The following is a 20,309-nucleotide window of genomic DNA, read 5'->3' as shown; positions in this document are numbered from 1 at the left end:
ATATGGGATCACAGGACCTCAGGTCTGGGTGGTCTTGGGGCTGTTGCTGGAGCTGCTGCTCAGGGTGTGGGGGCCATTTTTGTGACCACCTGAGTGCTGATTGGTGATGTTGTTCCCTTCTGTGCTTCCAAAGCTGATGACTGCCGCTTGTTGGCCAAGCTACCCAAGGTGAAATGCCTGCGGAACAGACAGCGTGAAGGTAAGGGCCAACATCCTGAGCCCCAACTCACCCTGGTCACCCTGGCCTGGATGAGGAACCCAGGCTTTGGGAAATGAGAGAGTGATGGAGCGGGTGGGCAGAGAGGGCAGCTATTCCAGTGGATGGAGCGCACAGGGCAAAGCACTGTTTACAGGAGACATGAGAGAGGGCTGGGAATTGGTATGCATTTTACCCCCCTGTCCCTGAAAAAAAAAAAAAAAAAGGTTCTATTAAGATATCTAAGATGGCTCAGCTGTAGCTTATTACCCAGAAAATTAGAACAGGCAAAACAAAGCCTCCAGTCTTCTTTTTAAAGATGGTTGTACTAATGAAAGAGATGGGAACTACTCCTGCTGCTTCTGTGGGAATTAAAAAAAAAAAAAAGTAATTAATTATATTTTTAATATTAAAAAGGCTATATGGAGGATGAATGTATGCTCTACTGGGCTACTTCTTGCAACCTTTTGAGTCTGCTTCTTTCCACCTTCCCCTCCTCTGTGATTTGGGTACATGCTCATATGCTTACATGGTCTTCCTCAGCACTGGACGGAGCTGGAGGTATTAGTACTGCACAACCTAGACAGGATTTGGGAGCTCAGCCTGAAGGGCTTACTTGAACCTGCTCATCATTGAAGCTGCCTCCCTCAGGACCCCACTAGTATTTATGAAGGCACAGGGTGGATGCAGTGTCCACCTAAACTGCATTGCAGGAGCTGACCTGGGCAAACATGGGATTGTTCCAGGCTTTGTTACCTCTGCCCCTCTTCCTCCTACTCAAAGACTGTTCCTTGGTCCTTTTCCTACATGGAATTTTAATATGAAAGTCTGTGACCTTCCACACGGCCCAGAGGTGTGCCCCCTGACAACCCCCATCTCTTTCTATTTGCTGCTATCTCACCTTACATTGCCCCTGTTTCTTCTTCATCAAGAGGCTTTTTTCCCCTTGAGCACCTCATATGTCCTTAATTTTGCCAATAGATCATCCCCTTCCATTGAAGCTCACTTGAGAACTGGCCACAGGACAGGAGAAATGATGAAAAGCCAACTGATTTCTATATTATTAAATGTATTTCCTGTAGAGTGTCTTCAATAACAGTGATCTTGCCAAAGAGACCAGTCTGAAATTCATATGGGCAATAATGGGTTTTCTGATCTCCCTCTTTTATTCATTCTTTCCTCTCAAACTCATGTAGCAGTCCAGCTCCTAAGGACCATGCATTCACCATCAGGGTCCTGTTGAGCCAAGAAGGCTTTTAGCACCTGGAGAGCAGATCCTCTTTCCTTGGCAGAAAAGATGTTCCCATTGAGCAGCAGGTCAGCAGATCCCAAATTGGTAATCCAAGAGAGGTGCAATTATGGCCTCAAATGGTCCCACCCTCATCTCCTCACTAAGAGCTGTGCAGGGGGTTTAACACAGGGATTAGGGGCACTGGAAACCATGGTCCTACTGTGGAATTGGTCTCACCACATGTGAGCTGGTGATGAGTAGGGGAAAGACTTTAGGTTCCCTTCTGTCTTCTGAAGACGTTCTGAAGCATTTCAAGTTCTGTCTTGCCCTGGAACAGTGGAGGCAGTTACACAATTTAAGATTTGGCATGAATGCCATAAATTATTGATGCAAGTGGAACTTTTTATTTGCTTCGGTGACACTGGGAAATGGCTCGCACAGTTCGTGGTGCTGGAAAGGGGGTGATGAACCTGAACCATATTTTATCTGAATGGGATTTAGTTGAGTCAAAGCCCTCGGGGGTGTGTAAGGAGCCTCCAGAAGACCATGTGAGGATACTGCCCAGCCAACTTGGAGGCAGCTGATGTGGTGTGTCCCTGAACAGGTCTGATCCGGTCCCGCATTCAAGGGGCAGATGTGGCTCAAGCAGGAGTCCTGACCTTCCTGGACAGTCACTGTGAGGTGAATAAGGACTGGCTGCTCCCACTGTTGCAGAGGATCAAGGAGGTGAGTGTCCCCAGGGACCAGAACCATCCTTAGGGGATGTTCATCCCCTCTTCTCTCCTAATAGCCATCACCACCCAACTTTGTCCAACTGTGTGCAGGCATTGAATAAGAAAACAAGGAGCTTTTGGGGTGCCAAAAATAACCTTTCCAGGTCTTTTTCCAACCAGCAGGCAGGTGGGAGTGCGTGTGGTCAGGTGGGATGGGGTGTCTCCTGGGGCAGTAGCGCCGTGACTTCGCAAGCATGGATTGAGCCTTGAAAGGGGAATTGCTGGGCTGGGCTCCAGCAGGGTTTTTAATTAGGCTCATGTAAAAATGCTCAGTGCCAATGATTTAAAGGAGTGACGGCTCCTTGAATAGGGGCCGAATTTAATTTCATGCAAATTAAGCACTAATAAATTGATTTAATAGGATTTAAATTCTGCTGATTTCTGAGCAGACAATGACACTTGCCTTTCACCGAGTCGGCAGCGCTAGCTGGATGTGCATGAGGAGGCTCAGTGGTGCCTTGTCACTCGAGTCAGCACGAGCCCTGTGCCGGCAGCCTGGGGCATGGCAGGGTGTGAGAAAACCTCTAGCTGTGGCATGGATGGATGGTCATGTCCCTTTGCTGTGCCTTGTTCCTCCACTGCTACTCCATCTCTTGCTCCTTATTGCTAGTATTAGCTAGACAGTAATTTTACAGTTAGTGAATGGTGTTGATATAGGGGCAGCTGAGGAGCAAAAGGATGAAGCAAGGAAGGAAGCCAAGGCACTGGGTTCTGGAGAAATCTGAACAGCAGCAGGTTAGGGCCCATTGCTGGGCAAGGGTTGTTGGTGTTGCTGGCACACTCAGCACAGAACAGGTCCCAACCTCAGTTAGAAGGCTGTCCTATCGTGCTGCAGGTAAATAGTAATGGAATGAAAATGGCATTTTTGTGTTATTGCTCACAACTCCTGTGGAATTTCAAGAGCATGAGCTGTGAAACCCAACTTGAAAGCCAGCTTTCTGATGCAGCTTTGTGGGGTGGGTGAATCTAGATACCATTGCAACTTCTTTACAGGGATTTTCATGTACCATAGTAGCAGTGGTGCCATCGTGTCTGACAGCCAGCATGGAAAGTATTTCTGAAAGGGTGCTTTGCTTCCGTTCAGTCCTGCTTGTTTGCTTTTTAATTGCTTGTAGATGCAGCAGGGTGAGGGCAACAGGTCCTTGCTTTCCTCCTGCCCAACCCCACCGCAGCTGTCCTTGGCATCAGGGTTACGTAGTGATCAATGGGCTGTATGACATGTTACTGCTGCCACCTTCAGGCTGTGCCCAAGAGACGGGTCCCTGCTGCGATAAGGATTAGCCTTCTTACACGAGCATTTTCTTACCATGTCACAGGTAGGACGAGTCAGCTTGGCTCTGGAGTTTCAAGTAAGCCAGCAGTAACCATCTTGAGCCGATGCTCTCCCCATTACCAGTCACCCTGTGAATTGCTTGGCTTTTTCTTTCTCGTGCAAAGAGAAGAGAGAAGGCCCAAGAACCAGTGAAAGGGTCTGTGTGGGCAGAGAGGGGCATGTGCCTGCTCCAGGAATGCAGGTCTGTGCCCAGGATGGTGCATGTCCAAAGAAACCGCAGCAGCTGTGGCTCTTTTGCAAAAAACATGTTTGTGAGTGTATGACTGTGAGTGTGTGGGCACATCTCTTTTGTTTTTACTTAGGGAACAAATATATCTGAAGCCATTAACGTCACATTTCAATTGAATAGCGTGGCTAAAGCTATAATTATTGAGCCTACAATATTTTTATGGTATGAATCAATGAGCATACCTCAAAACTGGATTTGCTAACATTGGTGGGATGAAGCAATGAATGGTGACCTCCCACTTCCAGCTCCCACAATTTGGTGCTCTCCTAGGGTAGAGGAGGCAGATGAAAAGCAACCTTACTTACCTTACCTTCTCTCCTCGCTCTTTTTGTTGACCACTGGAAGAAATGGGTGGCTGCCATAAAGCTGGGATACAAGCTGTAGTCAATGTCCTTTACTGTTAAAACACATTGCTTTATTTTAAGGAAGTTTTTAGAGTTTTGTGCTGTTCGATTAGTTTCATAATGTTGTTTGTTTGAAATATACACTGAAGAAATGCATTCTTACGTTTTTGAGAGTTTCATGTGAAAGAGAATTGAAAATTTGAATGTTGTGGATATTAGCACGTCCTGGTATGGCAGCGATCCTAAACTGAAGAGCAAGTGAAAACCAGAAGGTTGGAGCTACCTATATGAAGATCTGGTGTTCAGCCCCACGTAAATAACAGCAGCAGCACTGTGCTCCTGAGCACACAGTGCTTTTTGTTTGAGGATCAGAGACACCTTCATGGAATGTAAGCAAATATAAATGTCCTCGTTATATGGCAGGGAAAGTGAGTCATGGAGAGGGCTGAAAGTCAAACTTTTGCAATATTTTAGGCAGTCAGAAGGTAAAGGGAATTTTCCTGTAAGAGGCTGTGTCATGTAATGAGCAGGAGTGGAACTGAAACCGGGAGTAGCATGGGCTCATTAGAAGTGCTCACTAGTAAGTTGCTTGAGGTGCAGTTTTCAAATGACCAGATACGATCCATTCCCAGTGCTGTGCATACAGTAATTGCTATTCTGCTTTCATTGTCTTTGTTTAAAGCCTTACCCTGCCTTCAACCAACATGAAGGGTGTGCTGAGCAGTGTCACGGTATGCCTGCAATGAAGGGGTTTTGGCTGATCTGTGTGCTGGTCAGGAACTAGCAAGATGGGCAGAGTGTCCTTGCTGGGGTGGGAGCCACTCTTTGTTCCTCCACACCATGGCCTGTGTTGGTGTCCACATGGGTAGACAAGGACAACTACAAAAGCTCTGATGGTTTCATTGCTCTTGTGTGCGAGTGGCTTGTCTCTGGGCTGGAGCTCCTTCACACAACATGTGGATGCAGCAAACTTTGCTGATTTGGTGGGTTGTTTGCCTTGCACAGGTTGGCCAGGTTGCATGGGCCTTTGGCAGCCTGAGCTGGTGGGGGCAGCCCTGCCCATGGCAAGTGTTGGGGCTGGGTGGGCTTTAATGTCCCTTCCAACCCAAGCCATTCTGTCATTCACGGTACTACGATTCTAAGTCCCCAGCACAGCTTGTGGCATTTGGTTCCTTCTTCTAGCTGCACTCAAGTGCTTTCTGTTAGGAGCATTTTCTAAAACAAAGCCTTTTCAGAGAGTGAGAGCAAGGATGTGCGTGCTCAGATGCTTTCCTCTGCATAGCTGTGAAAAATGTTTTGATCTGGTGAGGGCGAGAGCTTGAAGTTTGAGGTATAATTGGAGTTTGGAATTTTTGAAAAGGAAAGGGGAGATAAGAGAGCAGCAAAAGCTGTCAGTCTTCCTCCTGTAGCTGTTTTTGTTTGTTACTCTTTGTATAATTTCTTTGCCCATAAGAAGATGTTAATTAAATCACCACCAACTATTTAAAATAACTTGCAGTTGTTTCTGTGCTGTTGTTGTTGTTGTTGTTTTAACCCTTTCACACCTCTGGCAAAACTACGACTATATCCCTTTAATTTGTGCATTCAACAATTTCCTATGATTACACACAGTGTGGTTATGCTGCTTGGCCAGTTGTGGTTTTTTTTCCTCATTTCAAATGCCCATTTGTTACGTGACTTTTGAAATTCAGTGAAGTGTACTTGAGGGAGGTGAGAGGGGAATACACCGATGAATGTGCAAAAGGCAGACAGAGGTTTGCATCCTGCAGAGGCTTTGCTAGCCACATCTCTGCCCAGGTGCCCACCTGCTCACCATCTCTTGGTGACATGCCCCGAAGCTCCACTGCTTCCATTCATTCCTGGCTTGAACTGGTGTGACAGTGGAGGAGGAGGTAGTGATGGGCACATGTCCATAACAAGCCACCAAGCCACCAAAATTTCCACTGAAGTTTCCATCTGCTTGGTGGATCCGAGAGACTGGGCCACCCGTTGGCCAGTTGCTGAATGGCGTGATCTGAAGTCACAGGTCCTTTTGTTTCTGCTTTCCAGGACCCCACACGGGTGGTCAGCCCTGTTATTGACATCATCAACTTGGATACCTTTGCCTATGTGGCAGCTTCCTCAGATCTCAGAGGCGGTGAGTGAGCACCACGGGCCATGTCCCATATTATAAGCATGACTCTGAGCTGTGCTGTAGGTTTCAGCTATCCTGCTCAAGGTGTATCTGCACTCTTCAGTGCTCCCTGTGCCATTTTCAGGCTGGCTTAGAGATGGCGTGAGGATTATTGTTTGCTACAGTGGAAAAAGTAATCAGGCAGGATAAAGGGTCATTTCAAAACCACCCTTTGCAGCACTGAGAGCCCAGATGCTGAGGAAATGGGGGATTTCTAGGCAAAAAACAGAGGTTGCGACTGTAGCACTTATTAGTATGCTTGTGCTATTTGTAGCATGCAGTATCCGTGACAGTGTGCATCTGTGTGCATGGGGGGACAAGGATGCCTTCTAAGAGCAAGGTTTCGACAGCAGATTTAATTCTGACTTTTCCTGCTTTTCATGTGCTTGACTTTGCAATTGTAATGCAAAGTGTTGTTTCTCTTTCATATGTAGTATAAAATACATTAGTCATTGGACTCTTTTCCCAAGAGCTCTATCTCCATTGGCTTGAGAAATTTAAAAGTGGACAAAATATTTCATCCAACATGGATTCTGTAGCCGAACGGATTGAATTGCTTCCTAGTCCATGCCCATTTCTAATTTCCCTAAGGTATTTCTCTGCACTGGTTTTAGGTTTTGACTGGAGCCTGCATTTCAAATGGGAGCAGCTTTCCCCAGAGCAGAAAGCCAAACGACTTGATCCTACCAAACCCATTAAGTAAGTCAAGAGGGGAAAGAGGAATGTGGGTCAGGACAGGCATCTCGTCCCAAAGGGAGCCCTTGTGCCTATATCCCCAGCTGTGAAGTGCTGTGGTGTATGGCAGAGGGGAGATCTGGAGCAGGGGTCCTCAGGGCTCCAGGAGCTCATAGGAGTGCAAAGCTTTGCTTGCTTTGCCATGCAGGGTACTACAGGGACTTCCTCGGTGCAGCAGCCTGCACTAAGGCATCCTAAGTGCCTGTGTCCCATGAGATGAGCACGTGAGGATGAGACTTGTCCCAGCAAAGAGCAAGGCTCTTCTGGGTCTGCCCTGCCATCCTCCCCTGTGCCATCTCAGCACAGCTTTTCTTAGCTCATCCAAAGAGTAAAAAATATCCCTGTTTTGAAACACAGACCAAACAGCTAGCAATGGCTTTTAAAAAGCCCTTCTGAGCTGGCTCTGCCCTGCCCTCCCCTCTGGAACTGTGCTCTTAATGGACTGACTGCAGACAAAAAAAATCCTGTGAGAGTACCATCATGTGAATAACCCACCAAGCGTTAAGTGCATTTCTGATGCTGAAGCCTGCAATCAGGGCTGTGAACTTCAGGCTTGTAGGAGTTGTGCTGATGGGTGCATTAGCCAGTCATTAAATGCCAGGCAATTTATGATTGACAGCAAAATACTGAGGCAGCTGAAAGAAAGGCTTTGATGCTTTTTGAGGTTTACTGTTCTCATTTGGTAAGAAGGAAGTACACAGTTAACGTCCTGATGATGGAAGAAGAGGCTAAAGGAAGAGCTTCTTCTGCACATCCAGGCACTTCTCTTGCTTCCCCTACCCTGCAGGACTCCCATTATTGCTGGGGGGCTGTTTGTGATCGATAAAGCCTGGTTCAACCACCTGGGGAAGTATGACAACGCCATGGACATCTGGGGCGGGGAGAACTTTGGTGAGTCGCCCTTCTTCCTCCCACCCTTGCAAGATTGGTTCTATTTCCAGAGTCATGCCAGGTAGACATGATGTTAGCTGGGGCTTTGCTTTGAGTGCTCTGCATGGTTTCCCTCACTTACATTCATAGCTTGCAGTCTCAGATGGGTAAGAGGTCTACAACCAAGAACGGTGGGAAGTGAGGACTCTCTGTCTTCCATGATCCTTTGATTTTCTATAGGGAAATATCCTGAACCACAGAGTTCTCAGCTTTAGTGTTACCAGCAGATGAGAGCACACCGCACATACTCCCCTGTTTCTTCCTGATCCTATTTTCTCAAGAATAAAGCTAAGATGTGTCTTATTCTGATGTCTGATGATAGATAGCACTTCAAAGCCATGAATTGAGGCATCGCTGCCTCCCTAAATTTGCAGAGTGCCTGCACCAGTAACTTTAAGGGCACAATGCAGACTGGTGTCAGGGTATCATGGCTCTTTATCCTGGATTGCTAAGAGCTTGATCAGGCCAGACTGTTCTCACTTTGCAGCCGCAGCAATGCTGCAGATCAGAGCAATAGACTGCCTCTGAGAAGAGGAGGAGACACTTGATGTCAGAGAGGCAGATCCAAATCTGGCTTTAATAGCTCACACCTCTGGGGAGTACAGCTAGCAAGGAAGGCAAAATCTTCTTTCTTAACGCATATAGCAGTGCTGTCAGCCATCCAAGGGAACAGATGCTGCTGCTTTGCAGTATCCCACCCTCTGCCTGGCACTGTTGTTTGCTTCACACACCTTTTTCCTCCAGCATATTTTATTTATTTATATCTCATTGCTCAGTCGGTTTGCTCTTCCTCATCCTTTCTCTCTGTGAGTGGGTGTGTTGCCACTGGTTTGACCCAAAGCATCTGCTCCTCCAAGGAAACCAAGCAGGGACTGACTGCAGCCCTCCTGCCTTCCTCACTGGGTTGATAGCCCAAAATAGCATCCAAGAAGGGAACTGTAGATGTAAAGATGTGCTGCCGCTGACCCACTACACAACTCTGCTTGTTGCTGGTCTCCAACAGCAGCCAGCTCCGTAGGACATCAGCATTTCTCTCTAGGAATCTCAATCCCAGCAATATATCCAATGCTCCTTATGCATGGTTATTGCTCATCCTATGTGGCATCATGTGGTGAAAAGCAGTTCGTGGCTTTGGAGCAGACATTTTTTCTGTATAGCTCTATACTGCCAACAGATCACAAAACAGGATATACAGAGCTGCAGAAGCCTTTTTATTTCATTTCTTCTTTGTGCTGGTTCTAAGTATGACTGTCTGATGATACAGCTGCAGATTCATAGCTTCCCAGCTGCTGGGACCAGACGGACCCTGTAGAGCAGCCGTTCTGCTGCCTGTGCCACCTCGCAACTAGGATCTCATCCAGCTCCCTGCCAGGAGCCCTGTAACTTTTGGTGTTGATCATGAATCACGCCACAAGCAAGGTGTCCTCCAGCAGGGCCCCACTGAACAGCCATGGAGCAGCTTGGGACACCAGAAGATGTTACCCATACTGGCAATTTGTCCAGATTTTTGGAATAATCCTTTTTGTCACTGGCCTCAGCTCCTGGAAACGTGTGCATCGTGTTGATCTGCAACATTAGCATATGTGCTAGGCAGAGTAAGCTCCTGCTCTTTTGGGGGCAGGTGATAGAGGCTCAGTGCTGTTCACTTTGTACAACCAGCCTTAGAATCATAAAGATAATGACCCACCGCTGTCATCATTAATGCACAGAATTCATGGGCTCTCCAGTAATACTGGCAGTCCCATGAAGAGAAGCTGCACTACTGTGGGCATTACAGAGGTCATTATGGGAGTGCAAAACTGCAGGATGGTTCTCCAATGTGAACAGGGCTATATGTAAAGGGACTCCTTACTGCGATAGCACCTGGGGTGCTACAAGCAGATTTTTATTGTGTGAACTTCAGATTGCAAGAAGCTTTTAAGTACACTTTTACAAGAGTTGAGCCTATGAAAGCCCCTTTGGTAATTGATTTACCCCAGTTTAATGTGGCAGAGGATGAAATGAGAGATAACACTAGATTCAGACTGCTTTAGGGCAAGAGGGAATGGCCTCAAGCTGTGCCAGGGGAAGTTCAGGTTCAATGTTAGGAAAGATTTCTTCTCAAAAAGAGTGGTAAGGCACTGGCACAGGCTGCTCAGGGAGGCGGTGGAGTCACCATCCATGGAGGTGTTCAAGAACTGTGGAGATGTGGCACTGAGGGATGTGGTCAGTGGGCATAGTGGGAGTGGGTCAGCTGTTGGACGTGATGATCTTAGTGGTCTTTTCCAGTTTTAACGATTCTATGACAGAAACAGGAAATGCTGAAGCTGCCTCTCTTGTAGAAATCTCCTTCCGTGTGTGGATGTGTGGAGGTAGCCTGGAAATCATCCCCTGCAGCCGTGTTGGACACGTCTTCCGGAAGAAACATCCATATGTCTTTCCAGAGGGGAACGCCAATACATACATCAAGTGGGTGTTTGGGGTTTGCTTCATTTTTGTGAGGAATAATAAACTGCTGCCTTGCAGGGAGGTGGGGAGAAAAGCTTGATTGAAAAAATGTGAAATACCCATGGGCAGGAATCTCATGAGCCATAGTGAGCTGGTACAACTGTCTCCCTTAGGATTTCTAGAGTGTTGAGAATATGACAGAAGTAGGACACTGACGCGGTTCCTTTCATTGCCACGGAAATGAAAGGACAGGCTCTGCAGCTCTCTCAGTCCTAGCTACTGCAACAGCAAATGTTTTAGACACTAAGGTCATAAGAAAACATTTATAATGCCCTGAAATCAGGCTGCCAACCATGTCTGTCAGTACCCAGTGACCTTAGCCTGAAGCTGAGCGTGACTTAGCTGAACCAGAAAATATGGCTCCGGTGCCTCTCAGCAAGGAGCAGACAGATTGAGTAGGAGCGTGATGGGCTGCACCTCCCAGCTGAAGGAGACCTGGCCTCACACCCAGGAACAGGGACTGAATCCAGTGCTGAAACGGGTGGCTGAGGTGGAGTAAAATCCTGGAGGGAGCAGATAAGGGGAGCGGTTGCTTAAGATGGGAGGGATTTCCTCCTCTTTTGGAGCTCAAGTATGAAAGCTGTTGCTTAAGTAAAGGACAGAGTAAAACACTGGGGGCACTCAGACATAATGCAGAGTTGTTTCCCAGATAAACTGCTTTTGTATGTACTTAGACACCAGGTGCTCTTTTTAGAGTCAGTTTCCTGGTATTTCGCTGAGCCAACAGATTTATGAGGACTTAGGGTGCTGCAGCAAGGTTGTCACTGACCCAATCCCTCTGCAGCTCAAGCATGCATTGCTTATGACAGCAATGTGGGAGGAGTGAAATCAACACCTCCCAGTTACACCTAATACAACATTTCCAGCAGTGTTTGGAGCACGATGGGGACTCTTCAGCTGAGCGTGCTGAGGTAACCCTGTCACTCACTTCAGAAAGACAGACTGAGAGGCACAGGGTAGCAGAAGGGCACAAATCTGGGTCACCAAGGGATACTCTTGGTTTTAGTTGTGAAAGAAGACTCTTGCAGATAAGGCTGGATGTGAGCTTTGGGTAGGCCTGAATCAACACCGAGGTGCAAGACTTGGTGTTTGTTCCCTTGTTTCCTGTAAAACCTTCTGAGATCAGGAAGGCAGGCAAAAATATCCTGAGTTATGCAGAATGCTAGATCCAGATGTAGGCACTGTGACAGCCATCTTTTGGACAAGAGCACTTAAACTACTGCAGGAGAATGGGAAGCACCATGGATAAGCAAGGGATTGAAAAGCAGTCTGCAGAAATGTATCCATAGGTTTTCAAAGCTGAGCTGTGGTTAACCTTCTGATATCTCTCAGACTCAAACTTAATGCAGTAATACGTAGACTGAGTGGAGAAGCAGCTTCTGGCAACCTGATGCTCCATGGTATTTTTGATTAAACAGAGATGTTAACTAAAAAAGCAGGAGAGTCCTGCTTTGACACAATGACAGGAATGACACAAATGAAATATTTGCTTTCAATTTTTGGCACGTCTCGCACTGGTTTTCAGAGCTCAATCCCATTCACAAAATACAACCTCAAGCCTGCCTGCCTGGGAGATGGTGCTTAAGAGAAAGCACACTTCTGAGCGTGATGGATGCAAGACATGCAGTGGAGCTTGAGATGGTGAATTCCTCACCCAAGACGTGGCATCTTAGGTTTGGTGCCTGGAGAAATGGGAAGGAGAGGGAACTTCTCTGGTAGTGAGGGCTGAACAGGTGGTTTGTGTGAAGCCGTAGACAAAGTTGAGGTTGGGAGGAGAGCATCTTGGAAGAGCTGATGCCGTTTAGAAAGTGTGGGCATCACCTCAGAGGCTTCCTTGGCATCAGTTGTCTTTCATTGCCTCCTTCAGAAACACCAAGCGCACTGCAGAGGTGTGGATGGATGAGTTCAAACAGTACTACTACGCTGCCCGGCCCGCGGCCCAGGGGAGGCCTTATGGAAAGTAAGTGTCCTCCTTGCTGCCATCACCCTGCTGCAGGAAACCTGCCGCGTTGTTTCTGCAGTAACGCTGAATTAAATACTAATGCTAGGCAGAAGCTAATGAGCATAGCGATGAAAGTTATAAACAGCTCGTATGTGGTACTATTGTATCTTGAAGCGAACCAAGTCACGATAAGGGAAACCTCCTCTGCCCATGTCCTGCCCTTGGTGTGGGTACAAGTACTTCAGATCCCACAGCAGAGTTTGGGGGAAAGTCTGGAGGTCTTGCTAGCAGTTGAGAGGCAAGAAAATAATCAGACTTTGGACCTGCCAAAGGAATATTGGAAAGGAGTGATGCTTTATATTCAGGGAGTTTGCCATTCATCATTTGAACCATCAGAAACATCTCCATATCAGGAAACATGTATGTATTTGTGTTTGTTTCTCATTTTCTCATATTCTTTCTTTCTTTAGAAGGTTTCCTTTGGATCACAGCAGAGTCCAAATCCAAACTAAAATTCATTCTGGCTACTCTTCCATTTCCATGCTAAATAAATTGCAATCCTAGAGATTAACCTATTTCCTTTGAATTTGTATCCTCTTCCCATCCCTCAGCATGGGATGTAGTAACGGCTCTGTCCCACTCATATGAATGAAGGTGCAGGGAAGACAAACTATGTAAAAGGAAAGTACTGGAAGTCATACCAACTCCATACCAGCTTCAGCTGGCCCAAAGAGGAGCTGAAGTTTGGGAAACATCACTCTGCAGTATGATACCTCAGCAGCAGAAGTTTAGCCTTGATTAACATAAGAAAGAATTATATCGCCATGTGATTAACTTCTAGTGACTGAAAGCTGTATTTAAGTGCTTTTGTGAATCAAGGCCTTCTGTAGTTCTATAAACTAAGAGTAATTTATAATAGCATGTATTAACTTCCTAGCACATTACTATATTAAATTAATGCTTTCATTACATATAGTAGATAACATACATTGGTTACTAATCATTTTTTAAATAGCTGTGCTTTTCTATAGACTTTTTCACTGCCTAAACTCCAGGCTCCTTGTTAAAATGGCAGTATGTCATCATGGCATTTTACCAAATGAGATCTCCAAAGAGATAGAGATCAAAGCAACCAACCAAGCTCATGCAGAGGACAGCAGGAAATAGTGTTGTTGATGCTCTAGTGTTTGCTGCTTCTGCACATCTGTTGGATTTTTGGGGCCTTGGGTTTCACCCTCGTGATCTTCATTGTGCCTTCACAGCATTCAGAGTAGAGTGGAGCTACGGAAGAGGCTGAAATGCCACAGCTTCAAGTGGTACCTGGACAACGTTTACCCTGAACTTCGGTATGAATGTCTGATCTCCAGCAGGAAGCCCCATTCCTGCTGCCCCAGAAAGTTCTCCTTTCCTCCAGCCCCACACCTCCCTCTTGCCCAGACACAGGCACCCCACCTCCTCCCTTGGGCTTCGCAGGAGGGCATGGTGAATTTTGTCTTCATTTTCAACACCGCCTGTTCATGATGTAATGTATTTTATTTGTGATCCTGCTTTCCATAAGCAGTCTTAGCTATGGATTTCTGTGGTGCAGGACCTCGCTGTTATCAGACTCTCAGTGCCAGGAGTTGATAACATGTATTTGGGTGATTCTGGCTTACTCTTAGCCTGATACTTTCATTAATATACATTTCCACAGCTGCAAAATAGTCCAGAAACGATTGCACCAATTCCTGCAGTCACTACCAGGAGACATAGAAAGGGTGCACAATTTCTGGAGCAGCCTCCAGGGACTTGCAATGACTGAATGCACACTTACAGTGTGAGAATGATTTACTGCTGTTTTCTGGCTTTTTTGCCAAGTGTGGCACTGCGTGGCAGCATTGAAAAAGAATGCCAGCACTGTGCAGTCATTTTTTATACAGTTTCCCACTCCTGTAGGCTGAAAGCTGACCATCAGCCTGCTCACAGTCCATTCCTTGCTCCTCTGTTTGCTTTGCACAGTTATTTATTATTCCCCTGTCAAAGGCTGATCATCCATCTCTGAATGCTGCTTCTGCAATGTTCCCGGCTATGTACTACTTGTAGTGGTTTGTTGCTGAAATAGATCTCACCAGTTCTTATCTGAAGGTGAATGGTATGGCAACACCTCCTTCATCCCATTCCCTTGGAGCACACTACTTGCCAGAAGGAGTAGGGCCGTTGTTTTCACACTGTTCCCACAGGATTCCTGAGGAATTGCTATATCAGACCGGGATGATCAGGCAAAGGCAGAGCTGCTTGGAGTCACACAAGTCTGAAGACCAAGAGCTACCCATCCTGAGCTTAAATCCTTGTATCACCAGCAAAGGCACGTCAGCAATAGCACAGGTGAGAAGGCTGGAGAGTCAGGCTCTGTGGAGCTATGGGCTTCCTGTAGGTGGTGGGGCAGTCGATTAATTTCTTTGTATCTCAATTGTCTACATAGAAGAAGAGGAAAATACTTTCCTCCTACATTTTTTGTTGGCCATTTGGATAGGCAGACTTTGAGGTAAAGCATGCGAGGGTTGATCAGAGCTGGGACCTTCCCCTATCACTGTCCCTTGAGACTGCATACCTGCTGTAGGGAACCTGCTTTAGCAGGGGCTTGGACTTGATGATCTCTAGAGATCCCTTCCGACCCCTTTGGACAATTTGGGTGATTCTGTGGCAGCAGATCCAAGGTGATTCCCTCAGTTTACTAAATCCCTCAGTTGGATTTACCCTGCTGCCTTTCCTGAGAGAGTGTGCCATTCAACCTTGGTAATCTACCTCACTTTGCTGGAGGCCCTGGGCAGCAACAGGGATTGGGGCAGAAGCCCCAGTATAGGCTGGACCACCTATTTCTGCTAGCCTGAGCTGAGATCCTGCTGCTGCCCATCTGCAGAGATCAGAGGAAGACAAAGAGAACTATAATTTCCTCTCATCTTTCAGCCTAATTTCTTTCAAAATGCACTGAATTGCAATGGTATTTATAACTTCATAGTCTGTGTTCTCTCAGTGTTAGATTGCCCATTAAACTATTGAGAATTTAATGAGGATGATCTTGGTTTTTTTTTCAGTCTCACTGAGACAAGAAAAAGCTGTGTGAATCAGCATGCATTCTCCAAATCATATTCTAGGAAATGTTAGAGCCATGAGCAGGCACGTGTGCCTCGCAGTGGAGTCACTGGAGTGGGACCCTGAGGATGTGGCTTCAAAATCTGCCTTTGCTTCAGGCTCCCACTGTGATTTGGGGCATGTCAGAGCATTCTCTCATTGTTCCCATTTATAAAGCAGGGAGGATAACAATCACTTGCTTCTTTGGGGGTGCCATGAAGTCGTTGAATGTGAAGTGGTGCGCTTACTTCCACTTGACTATACATCCCTAATAGCAACAGTAAGAGAAGCAAGCTAATGAGAGCAGGTCATCATGTTTTGCAGGGGCAACTTTGCTGAAGGAAAAAAAAAAAGAAAAAGGTGTTTTCTCTGGGCTCGCATCGGGCTGCCTCTTGCTAGGCCTGGGGACTGCCATGCCAAGCCAAAGGTCACATTTTAAAATAATCTCCTTGTTTCTGAATGATGCAGAATAGTAGTGACAGGTGCCTGCTCGAATGACACTAAAGCCTTGAAAAAGAGTCACATGCCTCAGATGTGGGTTAGAGTTAGCTGAGGCTGCAGAGAATTGCTGGCTGCGGTGTGCAGCTGGTAGCTCAGCTTTCCCAGTGCACCCTCTTACTCCTTGCTCTGCCACCACTTCAGCAAAAGCTGCTTTGTCTTTGAAAGGGCAGCAAACTTTGGTCTCAGTTTCACCTCTCCTGTCTGTTTCCCTGTGTCTGTCATCAGCTCACAATCGTGCTGGCATCTCTGCAGCCTGACCTGCACTCCCGAGGCCATGTTAGCTCCTTAAACAATTCTGTTCTTAGGAGGACCCTGGGGCTGACCACAACAGAGAGGCTCTGCCACTCTTACTGCTGAGTAGCCATGGGAGCACTCAGTGGGTCAGAGTTTAGAACATACCATAGTTTCTCATGGGGAAAAAAGCAGTATTTTTCATCCTGACTGGCAGAAATAATCGAAGAGATGAGGTGAGATAAAAATGTGCATGGCCACTTGCCTGTATTTTAACTCAAAGTTTTTAATGCATTCTGCAGCATTTGAGTGTCTTTTTTTTTCCCCAGACTTTCTTAATTTTAAGCATTATTTTCTCTGGCTTTCATTTCGGGCTGAAAAGTGACAAGACTGATCAGAAGTGGATAGAACATTTTGAGCAGGACTCGCTTCCATAAAAAGCCGTTCTGTCAAAATAGAAGAGTTTTGTGGAAATCTGTCAGTTTAGGTAAAAGAGTAGCGGGACATCCAGGGGGCAATGGTGGGGGATCCAGTGTTAGTTGTTGAGCTGATGCACATATCTAGTTTGTAGGCCCAGCTTCTTAGGATGAAGATCTTAGGAGGAGTTTAAACCATTCCGTGTATCCCATGGAGCCTTGTTGAATGAGAAGATGGTCCTTCCTTGAGACAAGATGAGTAATGGGATGGCATGGGCAGTGCCTGGCCTGGAATTAAGTGTGGAAAACCTCTGGGAGAAGCATTTCTCTGTGAGATGCCCCTGAAGCAAGGTTATAGAGGCCAGGGAATCCACTCCTTGAATCATTTGAGGGATGCAACACAGACACCAGTTGCTTGCTGGTGCTGAAGAGCCTCACAACTACGGGTGTGCTATCAGGCCCTGTTCTGAACTAAACTATGAGCAATTGGTTAAAAATGTAAAATAGTTTTCAAAGCAGGTTGTAGTAACATGGGTGCCAAGAGCAGGTGTTGGAATTCGCCCCTTAAGGCTTGGTTCTTCACAGATGCAGGACTAATTTGGCACGATTTTCCAGAATGACAGTGTGCACAGTTGGGATGTCTGGAACGCCTTCTCTGTAGGATCAGGTGAACTCTGTTCCATCTGACAAAGAAGTTGTTGCCAGAAGGCCCTTGAGTTGCAAAATGTAGCTCTGAAAATGAATGCTTGTTCTGTGTGGAAATCTTGGGCAGCTCTTGCTGAGAAATCTGTGGGCAGACTGTTCAGAAAGACAGGCTCAATTTCTATTAGCTGGTGGGAAGAAGTAGGCTAAGAAGCATAGGATGCAAGGAGGACAGTGTGAAGTCCCTGTAGATCTGGGTCTGCTGTGCAAGAATATGTTTTCCCTTCTAAATGGCTAAGGACCTGAATGAAGCGTGATTTTTATTAAAGGAATTAAATGCCTATACTGTCTGTTTTGAAGTCAAGGAGTGAAGTTCAAAAGTCATAGCAAATCAGTGCTGCAAACATTTGGAGTTCAGTCTTGTTGCAGGTGAATGAGAAAAACAAGATCTTGTAAAGTTAGCCTGAAGAATTTATTAAAGATAGTCAACAATTAAACTAGAAATGGCAATAAAGCAATCTGTTATAGTTTCCTAGTGGTCAAACCCTCTCCTGCTTACTACGTGCTTAATAAATGAGTTATCTTGATTTGTACAAAATGTTACAGGCATATAGGAGTGTTGTTTACCTTGCTGTGAACATCAGGGGAAGGGATCTCTCAGCTTCCAGGAATAACCTAAACCTAACTATAGCCCAGTTCTGCCTATCTTTACCGTGTGAACAGTTTTCTTCTAGCTACTTTCAGGGACATTTGCATTGGTGCAGCAATCTGCCAGTGACAGCTGCAGATTTAGAGAGGTTTGGAGCATCCCTAGTGACGTGTCCTGGTGCCTCTTGAAGCCAATGAGTTTTCTGATTGGTTTCAGAAGAGGCAGGATCCAGGCCATAGTATTTGCTTTCCAAGTTGAGGAATATCAACAGTCAACCTTGATTTCTCATTTCCTTTCTCTCTTATTTCCCTTTGCAGGAGTGGACATACACATACAACCACCAAGTCCGTCAGCAGCAGCTGTGCTTGTCTGTGTATACCCTGTTCCCTGGCTCCCCAGTGCTCCTGTCACCTTGCAAAGAAAGTGACAACAAGCAGGTAAGCCCTTTCACTGACTCTCTGTTTTCTCTGAAGCTCCCTTTCTTGCAGCATAATATCACTGCACATCAAATCACTGTGATATGCTCTGACTTCAGGGAAGTACAGTCAGTCTGGGAGCACAGACTTTAGCCTGTTCAGCCCTTTACCTCTTAAATGAGTGTATTGATAAGGATGTCTATTAGTGCAGGTGGTGATCTGGATACTTATCTGCAGAAGTCAAACTGAAACTGGCAATTTAGTCCACATGGGCTGCCAGTCAGCCAGAATAGGCTAACGTTTCTCTGCAGTTAATCATTGAGCTGGCATTTGAACCAGTGACCTGGAGAAAAAGCCATTAGTAATACATTATCTTTCTAACGCCAAGCAGAGGCTGAGCTTAAATGAGTGCTTCAGATGGGAGAAGGGCTCAGCATGTCATCTGCTTGGCATAGGCTGGGCAGACCTGTGCTTCCCTGTGTCAGGCAAAAAGTCTTAGTGACAACTGTCTCTGGATGCTGAGCAGCATAATAAAAGCGTATTGAGGAGGAGGAAATTTGTTCACCCCTGTTTCTCCTCTCGTGTGTCTTTCAGCAGCAATGGGGTAAAGTTGGGTCACACCTTGAGCATATAGCTTCACGCTTCTGTTTGGACACTGAGACCGTTGGGGACACGAATGAGAGCACCAAAGAACTCGTCATCAACCCTTGTGAGAGCACAGCCATGAGTCAGCGCTGGGACATGGTGATGTCTTGACCTGCTTGAGAACTTACCCAGCTGGGCTGGGCGCTGAGACTTGCTACACACAGCCAATATGCAACAGATAGTGCTCAAACGCAAAACCACTGGGGAGCCCTATGTATTATGGGTCAGGAGAGGAATCAATCAAATAAAAGCACGGTGCTGCAGGTTGAAGAACAGATGTTGATTGCAAGGCATGTAGGTGTTATTGGTCTGTTGGCAGTCATGTGTTCCAAAAGAAGGGATGGCAAGAAACCAAGATGACATGTTTTAGAGGGACACTGGGGCTCCTCAGATGGGCCCTGCAGAAGTTCAGTGTGTATAGCATTTATTAATCTCACTGGAAGAACAGATAGAAGAGCCTTGGATACCCAAAGGAGACTTGGACTCAGCAAAACAAGCGTCTTCATAGCTTTGGGGAGTGAGGCAAGTGCATGAGGAGGGATGTGCCATGGGCTGCTAAGATATGTCACTTGGGAACAAGTGGAAAACGTTGAGTTATCTTGCACTTCTTATTGCTGTGATTGAGTTTGTCTTCTGATAGCAGTCTGGGTGGAGCTGTGTTGTACATTCAGATCTGTATTTGATTCACGGATATGTATAGGCACACACAGGACAGTCATTTATGGCTACGGCCAGGATCAAACTGGCAGGTAGCAGAGTTGTCCTAACTCTGTGCTAACTGGGGTGACTGAATCTCCAAAGTCCAAGCAAACAGAGGGTTCAGTGTGTGAGATGAAAGTATACAAACCACTGTGAAGCTGGGAGCAGAATTATTCCTGCTCTCTGAAGGCCATGGGTGAATCTTGGTCATTGAAACTCCCCTATAATCTCACTATGTATCTCTCGCTGCTTCATGTCTGGAACAAGTCAAATTTTAAGTCTTCTTCCATAAAAATAATATTTTTGGTAATTTAAGGTAATTGTGTCATATTTATGTTTCCCAATTTCCTGGCTGCAGAGGAAGGAACTCCTGTGATGTCCCACTGCCAAAAGAATGGAGGGGGCAAATAAAACTAGAGATTGCTCTGAGAAAGAAGGGACAGGTGAAGGAATTACCTGGTTTTGTTTCCCAAATATCTCATAGCACCAGATGTAAAGTACAGAAGAAAGGATTTAGGGCTCCCACAGTCACACCTGTGGGCAGAGAGCCCTGGATCACAAAGTAACTCTCACCCCAATTCTTCCAACTGAAATTATTTGGCAGAGATTATTTCCTCGGGTTTTGA

At 46.2% G+C, this 20,309-nt stretch overlaps 1 protein-coding gene across 3 annotated transcripts in view; it reads left to right on the top strand.

Moving 5' to 3' along the window:
- The window catches only part of GALNT14 (polypeptide N-acetylgalactosaminyltransferase 14), a 65,902-nt gene extending 45,909 nt beyond the window's left edge, over positions 1-19,993 (top strand). The window contains exons 5-15 of one of the 3 annotated variants that reach the window (XM_085218870.1): positions 134-199; positions 2,032-2,153; positions 6,156-6,243; positions 6,894-6,978; positions 7,802-7,905; positions 10,266-10,392; positions 12,299-12,391; positions 13,636-13,719; positions 14,593-14,737; positions 18,241-18,360; positions 18,937-19,993. In XM_085218870.1, coding sequence (XP_085074996.1) covers positions 134-199; positions 2,032-2,153; positions 6,156-6,243; positions 6,894-6,978; positions 7,802-7,905; positions 10,266-10,392; positions 12,299-12,391; positions 13,636-13,719; positions 14,593-14,737; positions 18,241-18,360; positions 18,937-19,095 — 1,193 coding nt within the window. In that variant the 3' untranslated portion in view covers positions 19,096-19,993. Of the gene's footprint in view, positions 1-133; positions 200-2,031; positions 2,154-6,155; positions 6,244-6,893; positions 6,979-7,801; positions 7,906-10,265; positions 10,393-12,298; positions 12,392-13,635; positions 13,720-14,592; positions 14,738-18,240; positions 18,361-18,933 lie in introns of all 3 variants that reach the window. The other 2 variants (XM_019613452.2, XM_085218871.1) reach the window with 2 other exon arrangements.
- Positions 19,994-20,309: the final 316 nt, after the last annotated feature.

Source organism: Meleagris gallopavo, chromosome 2 (assembly GCF_905368555.1).
Source record: "Meleagris gallopavo chromosome 2, MGAL_WU_HG_1.1, whole genome shotgun sequence".
NCBI classification, from domain to species: domain Eukaryota; kingdom Metazoa; phylum Chordata; class Aves; order Galliformes; family Phasianidae; genus Meleagris; species Meleagris gallopavo.
The sequence above is the reverse complement of the archived record's forward strand: the minus strand, read 5'-3'. Positions and strand labels throughout refer to the sequence as shown.